This window comes from Sapajus apella, unplaced genomic scaffold (assembly GCF_009761245.1).
Source record: "Sapajus apella isolate SASKATOON/1434 unplaced genomic scaffold, GSC_monkey_1.0 scaffold8, whole genome shotgun sequence".
NCBI classification, from domain to species: Eukaryota; Metazoa; Chordata; class Mammalia; order Primates; family Cebidae; genus Sapajus; species Sapajus apella.
The window spans coordinates 13,137,813-13,161,347 of record NW_022436948.1 but is presented as its reverse complement, the minus strand read 5'-3'; the positions used below and the strand labels follow the sequence as shown (position 1 = coordinate 13,161,347).

Sequence of the window (23,535 nt, the reverse complement as noted above, 5' to 3'; positions counted from 1 at the left end):
GAGTGGTACTCAGTAGATACTGCTTAAAAAAAATGAATAAATATTCACCATTTTATTAAAGAAGAATATATATATATATATTCCATACATATATATGGGGCAGGGAGCCTCGCTCTGCCACCCAGGCTGGAGTGTGCAGTGGTGCAATCTCCACTCCGTCTCCAGGGCTCAAGTGATTCTCCCTGCCTCAGCCTCCTGAGTAGCTGGGATTACAGGCATGTGCTACCACATCCAGCCAATTTTTGTAGTTTTAGTAGAGCCAGGGTTTCACTATGTTGGCCAGGCTGGTCTTGAACTCCTGGCCTCAAGTAATCCACCTGCCTTGGCCTGCCAAAGTGCTAGGGTAACAGGTGTGAGCCACTGTGCCTGGCCTAAAGAAGACTTTGATTAAACCTAGCCTAAAGAAGAATTTAATTAAATTCTATTTAGACAAACAACTGATCAATGCACTTGGTAATAGGAACTCTCAGAGTTATATTCTAGTTTAAGACCTGAATATATTTTTACGAAACATAATCAAACAACAAAATGAGTGAAGTTAATTTCTTTCCAATTTTCCTGATGTAAACTGTTACTCATTTTGGCTAATAAAATATTTGTCATTTGCAAAATTGACAATTTCAACCCATAATTTCCTCCTGAAACATCTTGAAAAATGTCACAAAAGATGGGAAACTGCTGAAATTTAAAAGCAAGCATACTCTGTTAAAATAAAATCCCCCTTTAAACTTCACAAATATAATTTGTATTTGTAATATGGGTTCAGAGCAGCAATTCCAAAAGTGTAGTCTGGGGATATCTTTGAGGGATCCCAAAGCTCATGGGGTCACAAGTATTTTCATAATACTATTAAGGCATCTTTCACTGTGTTGACTGACAGTTGCATTGATGGCGCAAAAGCAACCACTGGTAAAAGTGCTGGTGCTTTCACTTGAATCCAGGTGCCAAACTATACTAGTCATCATTATAATCCCCACTGCCATACACTTGCAGTAAAAAAAAAAAAAAAAAAAAAAAAAAGGCACTTCACCTAAGAATGTCCTTGATGAAGCACTCAACATTATTCATTTGATCAAAGCTCAACCCAGGTTACATCTTTTTAATATTTTGTGTGATACACAGGAAATACACACAAACCACTTGTGTGGTATACTGACTTATGATATTTATCTCAAAAAACAGAAAATAAGTTGTGAGTCAAACTGCCACTTTCTTTGGAACACAGTTTTTCCTTAAAAGAACTAATGACAGATGATGGTTATTCAGACTTACGTTATTTGGTATTTTTTTCAACTAAGCCTGTCTCTTCAAGAAAAACAACCAAGAGTATTTGTTTTCAATGGTAAAGCTTGAGTTTTCAGGCAAAAATTAGTATTCTAGAAAACTTGTATCTGCTACCATGATCCTTACAGCTTCCCAACAATTATTCTCTGATGCAATTACCAGTGGTGGTAATTAACCAATATGATGCTTTGATATTATATAATGAAATGTGTTAAAATTTGGAAGAGCTACATAACTTAGAAAACTAGTATTACCCCAAGTGACCAATACACAATGTTACAAAATCATGCAAAGGTAAAAGATTGATGAATTTTAGACTAATAGAGCACAAAAAGTTTATCGATATGGTTTCAGATTCCATTTTGCAACTAACCTTTAAGACTACCATTTTGTGTGGTGTCTTATCTACACTATACCAAGATAACACTTCTCTGTTATCTACACTACAACAGAGAAGAAATTATCTGTTTTGGTATAGTATTAGAGAAGAAATCATCTGGAAAGGTTATAAAAATATTTTCTTTTCAAACTACATAGTTATGTGATTTTTCTTCATACACTTCAAGCAAAACATACTGCAGCAGACTGACACAGAAGTAGATGTAAGAATCTGGCTGTCTTAAACTAGACATTAAAGAGATTTGCAAAACTACAAGACAGTGCCACCCTTCTCAGTAAATTTTTTGTTTTGAAAAAGTTATTTTTCAAGAAAATTATTTTATGTTAGCATGTAATAGGTTTATTATTGTTCTTAAGTGAATTAAATGTTTTTAAATTTTCATTTTTAATTTCTAATATAATAAATATCAAGAGATATAAACATTAACAAAAGTTCTTTTAACATTCTCAATATTTTTAAGTGTGCAGAGAGATCCTCAGACCCAAAAGTTTGAAAAATGCTCTTTTACAGTTTAACAAGCACCTTTCCATTTATTATTTCAAGCTATCCTTGTAACAATTACTTAATTATCTGTCCTCCATAGTTTCTCTCAACTGGCAAATTTTTCAGTGTATTATGTGGCTAGCTTACCTTGCATTCACAATGTTTCCAGCATTCAATTCTACCATTTCTTCAAAACCAATTGCAAATATATCAGTTGGCTTACTTCTTTTATCTAAAATTAAACATCCAAGAAATACTTTAAAACATAGCCTCAGGCAAATGGCAACCCCACCCAACACAACACCAGATTTCATAAAAATTGATTTTTGTGTTTTGAGTTTAACCAAATTCATATCAAAGGCAAAAACTCTTGAGTGGAATAAATTAAAATTTACTTTCTATTCAGGTGTCCTAAGTTTGCTTCTTTGTTATCCTTGAAGATTCCTAAGTCCTTTCAGAATTCACTTTGAAAAAACTCTTGCTAAAATTTTTTACCAGGGACAGCAGAGAAATAAAGCATTTCTCAAATCAAAATCTCACATAAAACTGGAGAGAGAAAGAAATTATTCAGAAAAGGCACAAGGAATAAAGCAACTGAGAAACTACCTCAAATTGCAGGTAACGAGAGGAATTTTTCACATTAAAATGTGAAAAACGTAAGCTTGATCTTTTCGCTATTTTCTGGGTGAAGGAAATCCAGGAAAACTAGGAGAGATCCAGAAACTAAGACACATTACTCTGTCTAGATACTAAGGACTAAAGGAGAACAGAGCTGCTTGAGAAAGCAGCCCAGAGACTTTGGGTGCCCCAAGTTTCTAGAAATGATGACAAATAGCTAGAAAGAGCCTATATGACCAGATGCTACAGCCCCTGCCCATAATGCCAAACACTTTGGAAGGCAGAGGTGAGAGGATCACTTGAAGCCAGAAGTTTGAGATCAGCCTGGGCAACATAGTAAGACCTCTATCACTACAAAAAATAAAAATAAAAAAATTAGCTTAGCATGGTGGCATGCACGTAGTCATAGCTACTGAGAAGGTTGAGGAGGGAGGATCTTTTGAGCCCAGCAGTTTGAGGTTGTAGTGACCTATGATATGGCCACTACACCCCTGCCTGGGCAATAGAGAAAAAGACCCTGTCTCAAAAAGAGGTTGGGGGGGAAGAGCCTATAAATAGTCTGAACTAACACTGAGAATTAAAAATATATATATTGACAGCTATTATGTGCAAGGCTCATGCATACATCACCTCATTTAATTTGCCACATAAACACCTTATAAGAAAGATTATTTTTTGTCTTTTATTTACAGACAGGAGATTTGTCCAAGTTCACACATAAAATGTAGCCTAGCACACAGACTCTAAAGCCAAACTGTCTGAGTTCAAATCATGGCTTTGCCACTATTGCACAAACATGGGCAGGTTACATCCCTTTCTATGTCTCAGTTTCCTCATGTGTAAAATTGGAATAATGGTGTTTATGTAATAATAGGTCTACTCTGAGTATTAAATGAACACATGTAAAGTACACAGAATTATACTGTTAGCTTTTATTATTATTACTATTACAACTTTAAGTTCACTTAAAACCTAAAGGGCATTTTAGTCTGGGTGCAGTGGCTCACACCTGTAATCACAATACTTTGGTAGGCCGAGGGGGTGGATCACCTGAGGTCAGGAGTTTGAGACCAGAACATGGTGAAACCCTGTCTCAACTAAAAATACAAAAAATTAGTCAGGCGTGGTGGCTGACGCCTGTAATCCCAGCTACTCGGGAGGCTGAGGCAGGAGAATTGTTTGAACCCTGGTGGCAGAGGTTGCAGTGAGCTGAGATCCTGCCACTGCATTCCAGCCTGGACAACAAGAGCTAAACTCCATCTCAAAAAAAAAAAACAAAAAAAAAAAAAAAAAAAAAAAAAGAGCATTTTAATAAAAAGTTTGGGGAAAATCCCAGGGTTTAAGATGGGACTGATGAAAAATAACTACAAAAGAAAAATCTGTGTCTCACACCATTTCCTATACACTTCACCCTCACTATAAAACTTGGTATTTATATACTATTTTAAAAAGGAATTAAAGCTAATTTTCAAAGAAAATTAAATTCATGATTCTAATCAAAATCTTTTTTTTGTTGTTTTTTTTTAGAGATGGAATTTCACTCTTGTTGCCCAGGCTGGAGTACAATGGCAGATCTCGGTTTACTGCAACTTCCACTTCCCGGGTTAAAGTGATTTTCCTGCCTCAGCCTCCTGAGTAGCTGGGATTAGAGGTGCCTGCCACCACATCCAGCTAATTTTTGCATTTTTAGTAGAGACGTGGTTTCACTATGTTGGCCAGGCTGGTCTGGAACTCCTGTCCTCAGGTGAGCCACCTGCCCCCTTTCCACAGTGCTGGGATTACAGGCATGAGCCCCCATGCCCAGCCCAAAATCTTAATAAAAGTATCCTTTGCTCAGTGTTTGGTTCTGGCTATTAAGTTTGGTGCAGAGTACCCAAACTGAATGCCAACAAAGTTTTTCAAGGATAAACCAGTACTCTTAAGTTATTGTGTAAAGTACCAATAAATATCATAAGTTTCATAAGCTGCTCAAAACCCACTCTGCTATTTCCTATCTTAGTAACTAAATAGAGGATTAAGAATTGAAAAATGGGATATAGGTTTGAAAAATAAAACTCAAATGATCAATTATATTTTAATTATGTAATTTTTTTTTTTATTTTACTTTTTTCTTTAAGTCTACAGCACCCGGTATATTCCCAGACAGTCTCCCATCCAAGTACTAACCAGGGTCGATCCTGCTTAGCTTCCGAGATCAGCTGAGATCGGGAGCATTCAGGGTGGTATTACCGTAGACTAATTAGGTAATTTTAATTAAAATTAATAAATGATCAATTTTAAAGGGACATAATCTTGGTTTATGTCCATTTAAAATAAAAACAGAACTAGATTTTATTATATGTGTGTAAATTCCTACTTCTGAAAATCAACTATGAAAAAAATTTTTTTTATCATTATATATTTTTATGAAGTAGAAACTAAAGGTCTAGAAATTTTAAAAAGGTAAGATTTTAATAGATGTGATCTTTAAAGATGTTGGCCTTCAAATTTATAGCTCCAAGTTTTTTTTATAAATTAATGCATACTCTAAAGTGGTATATTTGTTTTCTAGATTAATACATCACAGTCAGGATTTATTAATTAAGTCCATATTGTAAAAAGTCAACCTTGAAACTCCTGGATGCCAGCTAACTTGGGTGCATCAAGAAGCCAGTCAGTGAGTGTCTGATTCTTGAAAGCTATGCTGCGAAATTGTTTCCCACCATTCACGTTCCAGGTTCCAACACATACTCGAATTTTCTTCGGCTTTGAATATTTGTAGAAATTCTCACACATGCTCTTTAGTACTTTAGAAGATGCTAAACGAGACAAGACACAACAGAATTTTAGCTGCATTAAAGCATTTATAAAAATTGATTTTCATAACTGAGATATGAGTCCGGAAAGTACAATTATCACAAGCATGAACAAGCAAAAGATACATGCACAGGCACAAAAAAAGATCAGCCTTCAATGCAAAGCCTGGCATGAGGCAATTACCAACACAACTTAAAAAAGAAAGTCAACATTAAACACTGTAGCCAAAGTAAAAAAAAAAAATACTATTACAGATACAGAATTACTGCAGCAATATAAAACATGCAGAACAAATAGTTCTGTTTCAGGGAAATGGTACATTATTTGATACTGTACAAATCCTAAGAAATATACACTTTTAGGAAGATAGCAATTAATTTTCTACAACTTTATTAAGAGTCTGATAAAAATATAAATCTGATTTTTCTCCAAACAAAAACATTTAAGAACATTTACATTTAAGATTCTATCTATGAAAGGCAGCTTGATGAATAATGTCTCCTTGACAAAAATACAAGATGATATTTCTGAAAATGAAATCACTACTAAATGTTTCCCATCTCACTCAGAGTGGAAGCCAAAGTGCTTAAACAATGATCTGGAAGGCCCTAAACAATTTGTCTTCTTTTTCCACCCTCATCTTCCACTCTCCCTAGTGCACTCATTGCTCAGACGCTGGCCTTCCTGCTGTTTCAAAAACATGCCAGGCCAGCTCCCACCACAAGTCTTCGCACTGGCTGAGACCACAGCCTGCAATGTTCTTCCTGTACATCCTTCAAGTCTTTACTTTCCAATGAGGCCTTCTCTGACCACTTTATTTAAACTGCACTCTGCCCCTAACTTTCCATTATCCTCCCTGGTTTATTTTTCTCTATAGCATTTATCACATTTATAAACTATTATTTTATTTACTTATCCTACTGTCTCCCCTCATGAGAATAGAAGATCCATGAGGGCAGACATGTTAGTCTGTTTTCTTTATGGCAACACTCCTAGTAACTAAAAAAGTACCTAGTACACAGTAAGTGCTCAATAAATAATTGTTAAATGAATAATCAATACATTTTGAATCCTCAATCTCTCCTTTTTTTTTTTTTTTTTTTTTTGGTCTACAACCTATTTTGTCCCTTTCTAAACCACATTCCATTTTGGTTAAATTATCAGCATAGAACCTTAAAAGCACCTCGACCTAAAAAGAGAATCTGCATTTAATTGGCAGCTAATCAGTAACAGGAAAAGGACACCAAAACTATTTTCACCTTTTACTACATGATCTTATTTTATGATATTATCTTATGATACCAAGATACAGCAGTCTTACGAGGAAATGAGAGTGAAAAAGGCAAATAACATGTTAGTATTATTGCAAAACTAATTTTGACCTGTGGAACTGCTGATTTAGGTAAGTATATGCCCAATGTTTCCAGGGGCAGATATGCAGATTTCTCAGCATCTTGCTGTTTGCTTTGATTGCTTGTATAGAGGTGTCTGGGTGGTAACAAAAACAGATTGTTTGGCCTATTGGTATGGTTAATTCAAAGCTGACTGTACCTAGATAAAAATAATTCTGTACTATTACGGTTTATCATTGGTCTTTAAAATTGAAGTCACTGTTGTTGTTACTAATGCAAACATCACTTCCATAATCCGTTCTCTATCAACACCCAAGTTCTATAATAATTATACGGCTTAAAATATTCAGCAAGACAATGAACTGTGTGAACAAAAATGTTCTGCCTCACATACTAAATAAACTAATAAAATCAAGTCAGTTTTTAAATGAAATAAAAAAGTAATAAAATATTTCTAGTTTACTCTTAACTGGTGGCACCTTAATGTGCTTAAAGAAACAATGAGTTGAAATAAAATAAAAAATTTAAAGAAAGAAAAAATGAGTCTATGCTCAAACAACAGATGTCCATCCCTAAATACCATGCCACTTCAGAAAATGGTGTTCATTATGTAATTTGAAAATATATCCAGGTGCTCCCTTCCTCTACCCTTCTCAAAAAAATAATCAACAGCTTCTCAAAACATTCAGAACAATAACTAAGCCAAACAATTCTTAAATGATAGCAAATCCTTTTCAACTAAATATCTGGCAAGAGTTAAGTTTCATTCCTTTTGCCGCAGATTCATGTTTAAAGACAAGATCATAATCCTCGCCCAGAGAATAAAGACATGAGATTTCTAAAAATAGATAGGGAAGAAAAAAAATAATCTTTAGGTCTTACACACTTAACTATTATTTGTTAGAAATCTTGGCACTTTTTAAAATTAAAAGATTTCAGATCATATTTTAGTGCAAGTCTGTAGTTTTTAAACTATTTCACTCACAATAAGGAAATGAGACATTACCTTCTTAAATATTAAGTGTGAGAAACGCTGTTGAGTAGTCATAAATATCACAGATGGCACTCAGAAATTAATCCAAAGTAGTTACATCTGGATTTTTTTCCATTAGCCTATTAAGAGTAAGGCATAACACTGGCCAGGCTCGGTGGCTCACGCTTGTAATCCCAGCACTTTGGGAGGCCGAGGTGGGCAGATCACGAGGTCAAGAGATCAACATCATCCTGGCCAACACAGTGAAACCCTGTCTCTACTAAAAATACAAAAATTAGTTGGGCGTGGTGGCACAAAGCCACTGCACTCCAGCCTGGCGATGGAGCAAGACTCCGTTTCAAAAAAAAAAAGAGTAAGGCTTAACACTAATAATGTTTGTTCAATGAAATGCAAGAGTGAAATTAAAACTAGCTGAATTATCTTTAATTGGAATTAAGCAATTGCTACAGGAAGACAAAGAGCACTGCACAATTTTCTTCAGAATGAAGTATTTAATTTTCTCAAGCTTGAAATTCTATTCTCAGATTAAAACAAGATATCAATTTATCCTGTTAGAATCTGATGGCAAAATAAGAAAGTTTCCCATTATATGGTTTTATTTGTTTACAATATCAACTTCAGAAAAATTAAGAAAAAATTGCTTTTATTTATAGATTGATTTTCTATACTGTACCTGACTGTAATGTCTGTTCAGAAACTATGGATGCATCAAGAAGAAAACAAAGAATCATTAGTAAAAACAAGTTACAGTTAAAATGTATATTGACAAACATTTTGAGATGACTTCACTTTTTTATTTTAAGTCAATCTGATAACTTATTTTTCTGATGGCTATAGAACACCAAAGTTTACAAATAAATGACAATGACTGATACAAACCTTCTGCATCTAAGAAAAATCCTACAGTGACTCAGTGATGTCCACCATTACACCCTCAGAAGCTCCTAGGCCTGCTCTTCTGGTTGTTCCTGTGTGTATGTTATGCATGCATGTGCACACGTGTTACATTATGAATATGAAAATCTAAGAGGATGTTGAAGATATGGAAGATATTGCCCTAATATACATCTTTTAGTATTCTTTCTGGGACTTAGCAGTTGATAAGTACAATCAATTCAGCTATAACAAGACAAATGCATTCTAAAAACATTACTATGCTACGCAAATTGTGCAAATTCCCATAGCCACAGGGCTTATGGGGAAAAATAGGGTGGGGTACCACATTCAAAAACGTCAATAGTGACACATCAAAAAAGATCGGAACCTCATAAAAACAGTAGCATGACATTACACATGTTAAATGGTTATAAAATGAATGAATATAACCATTAATAAGGCACTTCATCTTGAATGAAGTTGGCTTGTAGCAATGGGCATCGACATGGTGCAGCTTGTAATGTGAATAATGGAAAAAGGGATATCTGAAATTAGATGGAAAGTTGAAACAACAGATATGGGTGGATATGGCTCATGACACACACAGTGAACTGAGGCAGGGGAAGATGTTCGAGGTATGTGTGCATATGTGTATATGTGTTGTATATATTTCTAGCCATCTTAGTTCTTCTGGGTGCACTTTTCTGCATTTACCTAGTGTTGCTTGCCAGCAAAATCACACATAAGCTCATGCGAAATTGGCCTTACGCTCAAATAGCTCCCTAATATATCAATTATATTGGAACAAATTCCCATTATCAGAACAAGTGTTGCAACAGAACTGAACGTACTTTTTAAAAAGGTATTATTTTACATATAGTAAAATGTGCAAGAAATTAAAAACATTGATGCTTTAGTCTGGGGATTACATAGGTCCCTTGCTTCTCCTCTTCTTTCCTTCAACCATTTACTTTCAATTGTTGCTTATTAACTCCTCCACATCAAAGTAGGCACAGGTGGAAAGAGGTGACAAAACACAAATGAGTCAAATCTCTACTTTTGGAAGCCAGGAAAAAAGCCTGAAGTTGAAAGTAGTAGCTGAGATCAGATATTTTTTGGAGATTTAGTAGGTTTAAGTTCCTCAGCCCACTTACAGATCCCTGAGGAGCTGTCTATAATTAGCTACCTTTAGGTACCATGCAGAATTCTGAAAGAATCCATAACCTATTTGACCAAGTAATTACCCAAGAATACATAACTTGATGCAGAAACAATTTTCTCCCACTTGAACAGGGAACATTAAACAGTTTGGTTTAGGGCTAACAGAAAAAATTTTTTTTCAGAGTGCTAAAATGTCAAAATGGAAAAAAGTACAACTAAGAAAGTCTAATTTATTTGGTCAATTATACCTCAATACATTTTGGGGAAAGAATAAGCAAGTCTAACCTATTAAGTCCTCAATGAATGTTGAGTTTTCCCATCATGCTACTTTTATGTGCTCACTGACAGAGGCTTTCTTTTGATTTTAATAAAAGACACAATGGAAGGTGAAAACCTACGATGAAGGCCATTTATTTATTTCTAATATTAAAACTGGTAATAGCAGTTAGTACTCAATAATTAGCACTACTTTAAATTATTAATATGATTTAATGCTTATTCAAACAATAGCAATTAAAAGCTAAGACCAAATTACAGAAACTTTTGGGGTGGTGATTAAAAAAATAACCAATATAGGCATTACTTTTTCCAGTAAAGCATTTTTCTATATAATTATTAAATGCTCTATTAAAAGTACTAGCTGAATATTCTATGAAATACTGCCTTGTACAAAGTTAACAATGATTAAATTATTTACCCCCTCAATCATAACCTATAGAAGAAACCATGCATGGGCCTCAATTTACAGCTTACTAACACCACTGATTGTACAAACATTTTAAAACAGACAAACTTCCTTTGGAGACTGTAATTTTCAAAAATTACCTTTATAGAAATCCCTTCAAAACTATTTTAACCAACTAAAAATTGTTTGTGTAAATAAGTTGACATTTACCTCTTGGACTTTTAGGAATATTAATAACAAAGTAAATAAAACATAAAGTGCACATACCACGCAAACTTCCAGTAGTTAAAAGTGCTCGAGCTTTGTCAGCTAAATCACTATTAAGAGTATTTCCCAGTAGCAAAACATCAATGGCCTCTTGCTTAGAGCTGTCAAAGAAGTTATTCTGAATTGTTCTGGTAACAGAACGAGCACCATCTTTTAACTTTCCAGCCTGTTGAGAAAAAAGGAGCATACATTTTCATTTTAAATATTACTGATTTTACTCAGTAGGTATTTTGAAATTTTAAATCAATTTTATACGATTTTAGTATAAAAAAGGACCTAATTGTTCTATTTTGAATATATAATCATGACAATTAAAATGCCTCCAACATGTCACTGCTTCCTTTCTTTTAAAGCTCTGCACAAAGAAGTGAAAAGGCTCAGTGCTACAACCACATCCAGTAATGACATCTAGAGCAACAAATGTTTAAAATTGCTTATCACAAAGGAAATAAACTGAAGTGAACTTATTTAAAACAAGAAAATTCCTTCTTACAAGGTAATTTGTAAACTTGGGGATAAAATTGGTAGGGAGAAATGGGAGATAAAAGAAGACACACTGAGCTTAAATGCCCCTAGAAAAACTTCAAAATACTTTGGTAGTAGAAAAAGAAAATGGAAATTGCTCCCAAATAGCTTACACTAGTTAAAATTAAAACTAAATCTAAGAATGAAGGTCTACTTCTCAAAAGAAATTTACAAGTACAGTTCATAAACAAATATCACATGTAAACTACAGTTTGTGTATTTTGAGTCATTCTATTGCCTATGCAAAAATACATCATAAACTAATAAACTTATTCCTATAGTGAGAGTTGATTATAACTTTTAATGAATATATATATTACTTATGCATGTCAGGTACCATAATGATTTATTTTGATCTTATGGATTTTGATGATTGTCAAAACAAAAAAAAAACTTGCACCTTTTAGAAAATAACTTTAGTTTGCAATGTGTAATTTTTATTCTTTAAAGAAATAACAGTAACTTGAGGCTTCTTTTAAGAATAAAGAGCCAGCCGGGCGCGGTGGCTCAAGCCTGTAATCCCAGCACTTTGGGAGGCCGAGGCGGGTGGATCACGACGTCAAGGGATCGAGACCATCCTGGTCAACATGGTGAAACCCCGTCTCTACTAAAAATACAAAAAATTAGCTGGGCATGGTGGTGCGTGCCTGTAATCCCAGCTACTCAGGAGGCTGAGGCAGGAGAATTGCCTGGACCCAGGAGGCGGAGGTTGCGGTGAGCCCAGATCGCGCCATTGCACTCCAGCCTGGGTAACAAGAGCGAAACTCCGTCTCAAAAAAAAAAAAAAAAAAAAAAATACAAAAAATTAGCTGGGCATGGTGGTGCGTGCCTGTAATCCCAGCTACTCAGGAGGCTGAGGCAGGAGAATTGCCTGGACCCAGGAGGCGGAGGTTGCGGTGAGCCCAGATCGCGCCATTGCACTCCAGCCTGGGTAACAAGAGCGAAACTCCGTCTCAAAAAAAAAAAAAAAGGAATAAAGAGCCAATTTTCTTAAATTCCACTAAATGAAGAACCAGCTTTCTTCAATGCTGTTACATGATGCCACTATATTTAATAAGCAATTAATGTTTGGCATTAAATGTTATTTCTTTCTACATAATAACATATGCAAATAACATTATTTGAAAAGACACTCACCATTCACATTATCAGGCAATAATAAGGAACCCAGAGAAAGGAAAAGAAAGAGCAGTTCAGATGTTAGATTTTAGTTCAATTCAGACTAGCATATTTAATGTATAAAATTTTATATATTATGTTAAAGATGAAAGACCACTGAAAATATATGTAACCTCTGTACATATATTGTAGTCACTGCAGAAATAAAAAGGTAGAAGAATATAAAAGAATATTTTAAGCAATAGTTTGAGAATCAGCTTTTAATAGCAAGAATTATGTTCTTAATTTAAAAGCAATAAATCAAAGTTTAACAATTTCAGGTTTATAAAAATAGGGACCATTTAAGAAGTAAATATTTATAAAAGTCAATACAAATTATTTCTACGAGTTGAACAAAAGAAACTTTGCAGGTAAGGCTAATACCTCTGGGCAGAGGCATGGCATATTATGAGACACAGAAGAGGAAGATCTGGAAATTAAAAGAAGACTTAGAGATCATGAATGGTCTTTAAAGAATTTCAGTTGCTATATGGAAGAAGCTGAATGAGAACTACAAAAGTGATAAATGTTCTCATTTCTATTCTTGAAATAATCTGAGGAATTGTGGAGATTTAGAAAATTGATAAATTCAAGTAAGGCCAGGATCCTTAAAAAGTTAAACAATATTTAAGTAGATAAAATAATGAAAACTATCTCAAGTATTGTTCCAAACTCCCTCAATAAGGGCCAAATATTTGAGAAGAAGGCAGTCTGTAGATAATACTAGGAAATAAAAAGTAATGATGAAACAGACAATTGTAATTAAGTCCATCCTTTTTTTTTTTTTTGAGACAGTCTCACTCTGTCACCCAGGCTGGAGTACAGCAGCATGATCTTGGTTCACTGCAACCTCTGCCTCCTGGGTTCAAGCAAGGCTCATGCCTCAAACTCCGGAATAGCTGAGATTTCAGGTGTGCGCCACCACACCCAGCTAGTATTTTCAATTTCAGTAGAGATGGGGTTTCACTATGCTGGCCAGGCTAGTCTAGAACTCCTGGGTGCAAGTGATCCGCCTGCCTCGGCCTCCCACAGTGCTGGGATTACAGGCACGAGCCACTGAACCCAGCCTATATCTCACATTTCTTTGGCATATCTTGATAGCCACCTTCCCAAGGTAAGATAAGTAAAGACAAATTATGCCCTAATGTTGGGTTCATAGTAAGCACTGCATAAACTGTTGATTGACTTATTTGTCCAAGTGGCATACGTCACACATCTATTAACAGTAGGCACTGTCTCAAGTGCAGGGAATACAAAGCCAAATAAGAGAAAACCCTTTATTAAGAGGTCTATGGTTTTAAAAATCATATCTGTAATCCAACTACTTGGAAGGCTGCGGCAGGAGAATTGCCTGAACCTGGGAGGTGGAAATTTCAGTGAGCTGAGATCGTGCCACTACACTCCAGCTTGGGTGACAAAGCAAGACTCTGTCTCAAAAAAAAATCATATTTGTAATCAAAACAAACAATACGAAAAGTAAAACAGATATACAAGGGAAAAATCATGAAAAAAAGAGAAATATAGTGGATTATCACTCAATGACTAGATATGTCATATATACATACTTCCCAAACTTAGGGAAACATCTATCTTCCATTTATTCACTAGTATCCACTGTGAAAGGAAGTATCAAAGAGGACATAAAAACACATTAAACAGCATTCTAAAACACATCTATTTAAACCATCTATTAATTTTTAAAAGGCCTTTTAAAAGTTGATGAAGAGAGGAAAAAGAGGATATTCTATAATGTTATGATAGATCTAGATCTACCTTTGCTTTCCCTTCAAGAGCTCCAGTTCCTGCATATATCTTACTGATTGAATCACCGTTCACAGACCACATTGACCGAAAAACTTCTTGAAAGCGAGTCACCAACTGAGGCTTTTCAGCTAAACCAAGAGCTTCCAACTGTTTAGCTAGCATCTAAAACAGCAAAAGAGACATTTTTATAAATATATTAATAAATTAATTGTAATATGGCTTTTAAGAACCACCAGAATCAAACCAAAATTTATCATTATAGCACTATTTGGGACTGGATTCTGAAAACGTGACACTTTACTAGGTTGTGTTAGTTCCCATCATTTCAATTTTTAAAATAAATGCTATATCAATGAAAGCTACAAGTATTGATAAGGACTTCTTTCCGGTTGAATGATAAAACTTATCTTAAAGTATCCCTATAAATCAGAGTTGTTTATCTTGCCCACCTAAAAGAATTAATCAATCAACAGCCTGCATTAGAATTGAGAAAAATGTTTAGTTTGCCTAAATATAAATAACTAGGTCTCTATAATTTTTGGACTGGTGTTATAAGTTTAAGTAATTAAGGCAAAAACATATGAAAAAAAAGAGTTGCTCTTCAACTGTCACGAAATAAAGAAAATAAGTAAAATCTCTGAATAAAGTCATGACAGCTTTTTATGCATAAAATCTGTATCAGTAATATAGTAATTTATATAGTAATACAGTTCTTCCATATGGAAGAACTAGGGGAAATAGCATGCAAGGAATTCAAGCACCTCTGGGCTTCTACAAGTCCTTGTCACATAAAACAATAAAAGTGTTTCAAAAAATTATTGACCTTAACATGCATAAATTCCAGCCTTGAAATCTGACAGAGTCAAAGCAGTGTTCAATCTTTATCCAGTCTGTTTATTTAGAATCTAGTCATATTCTATGCCTTGCATTTTTATGTATGTTTTATTTTATCTTATATAAGTATGGTTATGATCCACATAGAAGAACCAAATAATATAAAAAAACCTTAAACTGGGTTCATTTAATTACCTAGAGACTTAACACTACAGCTGTTCTTTGCCATCATGGAGAATAAAACAAAATGAGCCCCAGGGCCTCCTGTATCATTTAAATCTTTCTCTCTTCAAGGAACTGGGCAAAGCTGATCTTACTCCTCTACTAGTTTGGCTTTGCCTATCTTAGCGGCAACTTTGTAACCAGTCAACCCATTGCTATCCCAGGGAGTTTTCTAATTCCTATCAACAGTGGAGAATCAGCTAAGCTAGATCCTGAAAAATAACCTGTTACAATTTTGATGAAAAGGCCCAAGTATTTCAATAAGCTTATTATCAGAATCCATGTACATATTCAGCCACTTAAAACCAGAACTTGAAACAAATCCAAGTCATGTGATAAACTCTTATCTAAATGACCAACATGCTTGCTTTCATTTTCTTGTTTCTGTCATATTTTCTAAATAAATTACAAGTAAACCTCAATAATATATTTCAAAAAATCCAAACAGTAAAGTTTAGTTACATGAAAAATACATTCTGTGGTAGAGAATTTTATACACTGTACTTTCATTTTTGAGACAGAAGGAACCTCAGCTGCAAAGTAACTAATTAATCAATATTCAGGTCAAATTTAAGATAATTAAATAGAGGAAATAAGAACATGTAACCTCCTATTGCTGTTTTTTGTTTTGTTTTGTTTTTTAATAGCATTTGAGAACTATGTTAAGTTCTGATGGAACTAAATGAAGTTTAGCCACCGCCTTATAACCCTAACTTGCAGAATACGGAAGACTTAGAAAGCTCAGCTATAGTTTGTCAAATAGTTGAGACTATGTTTATATTAGGCTGAATCTGATGGATAAGTAGTAAAGAAAAAAAAAAATCATGTAAACAACGACCTTATCAGAGAAGTAGAATCGCATTCATTTTCATTCTCACTAACTACGGCATTTTCATCTGATCCTGTTTTTTTATAGCTACTAATTTGAAAACACCAAACAAACTGGATTGGGTTACAAATTGTCAAAAATATAGTCCTATAGAATTGTACATGTGAAAATAGACCTTTCGTATCCTAAAACAGATTTTTAAAAGACAACACAGAAAATAAAAGGCCAAATACACACATAAACCCCGCTTCTGCCCCACACATACATATTTCCTCCAAAAGACAGGGAAAAAAATTGTTGAAATAGTATAAATAGCAGATTTTAAAACGTGAGAATTAAGGAACAACGAGAGTGGCTACACAGCTACCTAAAGAGAATATGAAGATCAGGTAAAGGAAATATTTAAATCAAAAGAAAATTTGGCCAAAAAAAGAGACAGAGGCTAGAAATAAAAAATGAAGCATAACATTATATATATATTCTGAAAAGTAGTAAGAAACATAAGTATTACAAAAGCACTTAAAGAGGTATATGATACAAGGCACAAACATTTTAATTTATTTTTTTACCTCTAAGCCAAGAAATGCCTGCACACTATTTGTTCTATCAAGACAATCCAAGCAGTTTGTTCGAACTGTACCGCTCTGGGATCTGTAACCAATAAGGTCAAATATCTAGTTTGGAACAAAAATAAAGCTAAAACAAACTGTGAATAATCAAGGTAATTAAAATGTAGCACCCACCTTCCCTCTCCAACTTTTATTACAGTTTTCATATATCCAAATATACAAAAAAAATTAAGAAATAGATTGTGAACATCCATATGCCCACCATTTAAATTACAGCTGTTAATATTTTGTCACATATTCTTCATTACATATCTATCACACTTATTTTTAATTGGGCCAACAATTAGAAGCTAAATGTACATTCAGGTTTATGCTCTCACAGTTCTTTGCACATAAAAGAAAAATATTTATGGAACACATTTTTTTAAAAAAAACCTAAGATCTGTTATCTCTAATGACTGTGTCTACAGCATTAATGCTAAATAAAATACAAATTGAAAAATTAAAAATTTGAGCTTTGTGCAATGACGTTTCCCTTAACCTGTATTCTGAACTTAACTCTTTTAACATTTACTTTTCTCCTCTATTTCACATGCAAAAACTGAATATTTAAATTATACTAAAGCAGACAGCAACGTCTTTTACTTCTGTTTGCATTTAACAGTTTTTGCTGACATCAAGAAATATTAAAACATAAGTTTTAAAAGAGAAGCAAAACAGTTTCATATATAACAGCATGAAGTATGGAGCCAGACGAATCCCAGTTCTAACACTTGTTAATTATGAGACTTGCGGCAGATATAAATGGGCATAACAATAGAACCTATCCCTGTAATTGTTATTGATACATGTTAAGACTTAAGTACACTGCCTGCTCCATAAAATGTGTCACTAATGTAACCTCTCATTATTATTTGGTGAATTCTAAAGAAAGGAAGAACAACAAGTTTAAAATCAAGTATAGGATGGGCGAGATGTTTCCCGCCTGAAATCCTAGCACTTTGGGAGGCTGAGGCAGGCGGATCTCTTAAGCCCAAGAGTTTGAGACCAGCCTGGACAACATAGGGAGACCCCAACCCCGTCTCCATCAAAAAAAAAAAAAAGCCAGGTGTGGTGGCACACACCTGTAGTCCTAGCTACTCAGGAGGCTGAGGTGAGAGGATCTCCTGAAACCAGAAGGCAGAGGCTCAGGGAGCTGAGACTGTGCCACTGCACACCCGCCTCAGCAACAAAGTGAGGCCCTATCTCGGGAAAAAAAAAAAAAATTAAAAAATATTTTAGTTAATTATAAATTTTAATTTTAAAAAGAAAATTTAAGAGTTCAACATTAAGAATAATTTTTAATTATAGCAATGCTCCAATTCAAAGAACAGAGAAACAGAGCAGTCAAACCTTTGAACTTCACTTCCATTGAAATAAAAAAATCCATAATCTAGAAACTTCTGGACTTGAGGTTTAAGAACACTGTGTAATTTTTCTGCCTTTCCTCCTTTAACCATTTGATGATAGTCAAAATTCACCATCTGGATATCAGCAGCATGTTCAGAAGCTTTCAAATGACTCTGAAAGTAAAAAGGCAAATATTCATCTAAATGTTAACTAAATAAGATTTTATCAATATAGCATTATAAATAAAACCTTACATTTAAAATTAAAACCCAGGATGGTCCCTTGAGATTTCACTAATCCCACATTTCACTGACATTGGCAGTAAAATGGAAAATCACTTGAGGATATCTAATGACATCTTTTTCCTAAAGCCTCACATACTATCCCTGAGAGATTAGGTGACATAATTAACATCCGGGTACCTAAATAATATTCTCATCTGGTTTAGGAAATAAAAAATTATTTCCAATTGTCAGCATTTTATTTTTACAACACAAATTTAATAACGTCTTATACTATTATAGAATCTCAAAGTTATCTTATTTAAGACAAAGCCTATCAAAGACTGAAAGTCATATTTTATGACTTCATTTAATACAGACAAGTATTTTTTAAGTTTACCATGTTACTCTGTAAAGTATAATCTGTTTATTAACAGTAACTATTTTATAAGGTTAAAAAATAGCTATGTAATTAGCATACTTCTGGACTTAGGAGATTGAACTTTAGAAAATGTTTTCCAATGATCTTAAGGTTATAATCTTATGTAACACCATAATATATATTAATTATTAATCAGTAAGTGCTTATTAAAATATTTTTTCTTTAGAAGTCGGGCAATTTTTGGGTTCTTTTTGACATAAAATTCTCAAGTTTTCTCTCATCAATACAAGAAGGTATAGTGTTGGATGTAAATAAATGCATTATTCACAATTTCATAAGTTAAAAACAATGACTACTCTTCTAGGAAGCAGGCAAAGCAATGAACAGATAAAGAAGGAAATTGCTATTTCTCTACTAGTGAGGGATAAATATTTTTGGCAAGGAGGGTATCTTTCTGTTTTTCTACAAAATAAAAAAACAGATTAGAAAACAGTGTCATTTGCCTTGAAAGCTTTTTAGAACCTCAATTTCAGCAACATTAGCCTAAATTGTTTCCTAATAGACCCAAAGAGATAAAATTTCCAACAAGCACCCAATCTTTTTCTTGGAAATAATTTATTTCCTGGAAGAATTTGATTACTATATTATCTTACTTTTTAATACCATTCTAGGTGTCCATGGGCCAGAATGAAATAAGAAATGACCATACTTACCTGGAAAGCCTTACTTAGCATATGTTCACCTTCCTTAGATCCGAGCAAATTTACTATTATTTGTTTACCATATAAGTTCTTAAGTGTTCTAAAATGCCTATTTAAAAAAGAAAGGAAATACGCACATGTCAAATAAGAAGCCTATTTTTTTCAATAAACAAGAATCCATTATTAAATAGAACTTATATGGCAGTATTTTAAACACAGAATTGGAAAACTGGGTGCAAATTCATTGTACATGGTCTCAAAGCTGAATTTACAAAAACTCATGAATGCAATTTCCTCTCTGAGCTATGGGTACTGAGACTCCCACCCCTACCGCGACTGTGGAGGCATCCAGCTTCTGCCTACTCTGTGAGGCTGGCACCAGAGAGGACAGATACCAGCCATAAGCTTGGCTGTGAAGGTGGTTAGGTCAGATAGCAAAGGGCTGCAGCTCACATGTGAGGACATCACAAGCTCTGTGAGTATTCAGAGGGACCTCCTCACTAGCCAGTCTTCAGAAAAATGGGCCCCAAATGTGAGTCTTTTTTCTTTCCAGCTTCTAACCATTCCAGAAGCTATGTAGAGCAATATCACACAAAGGAAATATAACATAAACCACGCCTATAATGTTAAAATTTCAAGAAAGTACATTTATAAACATGAAATAAAATATATTTTCTTTAACTCAACATGTCTAAAATATCATTTCAACATGTAATCAATATAAAACTATAGTTAACCTCTGAACAACACAGGTTTGAACTGTGCAGGTCCACTTATATATGGATTCTTTTCAAACAAACAAGAATCAAAACTACAGTATTCCTGGCATGCAAAACCCATGAATATGAATGATGAGTTTTCATAAGCACGGGTTCCACAGGGCCGATTGTGGAACTTCAGTATGCACAGATTTTGGTATGTGAGGGTAGAACCAATACTCTGAGTATACCGAACATGATTGTACTAATGAGATACCTTACATTCTTTTTTATTTTTTAAGGCAGTCTTTGAAATCTAGTGTGCATTTTATACTTGCAGCACATCTCAACTGGGACCAGTCACATTTCAAGTGCTCAGCAGCTACATGTGGCTAGTGGTTGCTATACTGGACAATGCGCCCACAGAAGAAGTTTTAAGGCCAAGAGATCAAGACCCACACTTCCAGCACTGCCAGCCAGAAGTCATAACACTAGGTGTCATTGTCTTTCAATTGAATTAGGAGTCAGAAGGAATTTTACTTAAAGGCAAAAAAGTTTGAAATAAATCAGTAAATATAACTAGTCCCACTGCTTCCAATATCAAAATTTAAAGCACTATGGAAAAACTGTCTTACCTGTCAAAAGCAGGTGCATTGGCTTCAAATCCCCTTGACATACGGACACGATGAGATCCCACCTTAAACAAGAAAAATACATTTTCAAACCAAAACCAACATACAGACGAAAGAAACATCGCTGCTTATACTATTTAACAATTTCTTTGCTAAACACACAGTTGTTAACCAAAAAACTTTCATTCATGATATGCTTTTAACCCCCTTCATTTTTTAAAAAAACCTCATCAAAAAAAGAACTAGAAGTTACATCATTATGAAATACTCCTAAACTAATAGGAATTTTTATTGATTTAAACTATTTTTAAAAGTGCTTTCATATATGTTACTTTCTTTTAAGCTCAAACTACGTGCCCTGTGTAACAGATAGTATTATCATTTGGTAATTTAAAAAAACTGAAATACCAACAGGTAAAATAACTTGCCCTCTGAGATCAATATAACTAATTCCAAAAGAGATTCAGATGAAATTTTACGTCTCTGACCTAAATTCCTATTCTTCCAAGCTACCTAACAGTACAAATGTCTATGTGTTTTTTCTCTGCTATGTTGAATACTCTTCACCTCTCCCTCACCAAAGTTTCACCAAATTGAGAAAATCATTCCTTCCTCAAAAAGTAGACTTTCCAAGTCAACCTTGCCATCACCCAACTATAGTAACTGCACACTTTGCAGAATCAGGAATTTGGGGTTAAGCAAATTAAACAAAATGGAAAATATCCACCTATTGTATATTGTTATAATGTTTATTTTCTTACATAGAAGAGGAGCAGAGAGGTGAGGCATAACTGACAAAGATGTAACACGCCAAGAAAAAAATATATGGGTGAGACCAGATTATTTCTGTGACCTTCAATTTAAACATTTCTCTCTGAGACTCTGGCATGAAGACTGCCCAATCAGAACAAGGATTCCTGTGGTGGGGCAAAAAAAAAGTTGCCCAAAATTCATTCTTGCTAACCTGTGAACAAAGTGCTTTTAAAGAGGGTGGGGAAGGAGGGTTGTCAAATCAGTCATGCAGTTTGACAATTAAACCAGAAAATAAATATGCTCATCCAATTCCAAAACTGAATTAACAGTACAGTATCAGTCATTAAGCATTATTATAACCCTCACTGCACTAAGTTAGATAATCTAATGACTTCTGATAACCAAGGGATTCTCTCTTTAATTTTTAAATAAGAAATCAATTAGCCTAATGTCACATCTGTATTCAATTTCATTTTATAGTACTTAATAATCTTCATAAAAGTTTAAAATTTGAAACATGTATGTCCCAGGACATTAAGCATTTCAGACTGCAGAAAACTCAGAAGTTGATACTTTTTCTCTGGAGTAATCCCAGATTAACTGCCTATAACTCTATACAAGTTCAAGACTTAGCATTTTGTTTACTGATTAACACTTATATATATATTATATTTATATTAACACTTATATATATTAACACTTATACTGCATTTGTACATAAGGTGAAAAACAAGATTTTCGCGTCTTCCAAGTAATACCTGTGGTTGTTTTCCACCACTCAGTTCCCTAACACATATATACATCCAGTCACGTATCACAGCTCTCATAGCAATATAATGGCTAGACTAGATTAGATTTCCGTTTTTATGTTTTTAGAGACAGGGTCTCACTCTGTCACTCAAGCTGGAGTGCAGTGGTACGACAGCTCACTGCAGTCTCAACCTCCTGGGCTCAAGGGATCCTCCCACCTCAGCCTGCTGAGTAGCTGAGACTACAGGTACATGTCATCATGCCTGGATGATTTTTATTTTTTTGTGGCTCAGGCCTGTAATCCTAGCATTTTGGGAGGCCAAGACGGGAGGACTGTTTGCCCAGGAGTTCAACACCATCCTGGGCAATATAGGGGGACCCTGTAACTACAAAAAACAGTTGTACATGCCTGTAGTCCCAGCTACTCGGCAGGCTGAGCAGGGAGGATCACCTGAGCCTGGGAGATGGAGGCTGAAGTGAGCCATGACTGCACCAGTGCACTGAAGCCCGGGTGGCACAGTGAGACACTGTCTTAAATAAATAAATATAATTTAAATAATAAAATAACATGAAAACAGTGTAACATAGGGCTCATAAACTGGTTATTTGAAGCTCTAACACTAGCCTGTCCCTAAACAAAAGCATTCACCTTGCATCATATCAGGGTTTCAGCAATGTTCTTAAAGCAAATACTCCAAGCACCCACTGTTGATCATGAAAGCTTAGAAGTGGGGTTCTGTTGGGATTCTCTCCCAAGGGAGATTTAGGGAAAGATATATCTATTTAAGTTAACCCTACAAAGACAAGACAAATCAAATAGTCTTGACAAGAATTCAAGAATTTTTGCAGAGCAGTACAAGTGTTAATCCTTGTTAACTCTTGGGCTCTCTTAAATAAAATATTACTAAAACAGTTCAAGTGGTCTGTAATTTTTCTCCACAATAAACATTCTATGATATAAGAGTTCTAGAAGTCAAATAAAGGAAGCAGGATTTTTTTTTTCATTCCCTTTTCTCAATACTATAGGCTGAGGCACCAAACTTACCAGACTATACATACCCAGAGGCCTAAAGTAAATATCACATACTTTAAGGACTAATGAATTTTGAATAAAAATAAAATGTCAACAATAGCTAACCCTTACATGGTGCTGACTGGGGGTCCGGTGCTATTCTAAGCGCTTTTTATTTAA

General features: G+C 34.5%; 1 protein-coding gene and 1 pseudogene across 22 annotated transcripts in view; both read right to left on the bottom strand.

Annotated features, from left to right (window-relative positions):
• The window catches only part of SYNJ1 (synaptojanin 1), an 88,432-nt gene that overhangs the window by 33,878 nt on the left and 31,019 nt on the right, over positions 1–23,535 (bottom strand). For 11 of the 22 annotated variants that reach the window (XM_032276997.1, XM_032277011.1, XM_032277016.1 and 8 more), the window contains exons 7-15: positions 20,844–20,905; positions 19,523–19,619; positions 18,210–18,379; positions 16,818–16,899; positions 14,373–14,525; positions 10,917–11,082; positions 8,601–8,624; positions 5,392–5,583; positions 2,315–2,399 (exon numbers count right to left, since the gene is read on the bottom strand). In XM_032276997.1, the coding sequence (XP_032132888.1) occupies positions 2,315–2,399; positions 5,392–5,583; positions 8,601–8,624; positions 10,917–11,082; positions 14,373–14,525; positions 16,818–16,899; positions 18,210–18,379; positions 19,523–19,619; positions 20,844–20,905 (1,031 nt within the window). The remainder of the gene's footprint in view (positions 1–2,314; positions 2,400–5,391; positions 5,584–8,600; positions 8,625–10,916; positions 11,083–14,372; positions 14,526–16,817; positions 16,900–18,209; positions 18,380–19,522; positions 19,620–20,843; positions 20,906–23,535) is intronic. The other 11 variants (XM_032277015.1, XM_032277001.1, XM_032277017.1 and 8 more) reach the window with 2 other exon arrangements.
• LOC116551074 lies at positions 4,901–5,021 on the bottom strand (annotated as a pseudogene).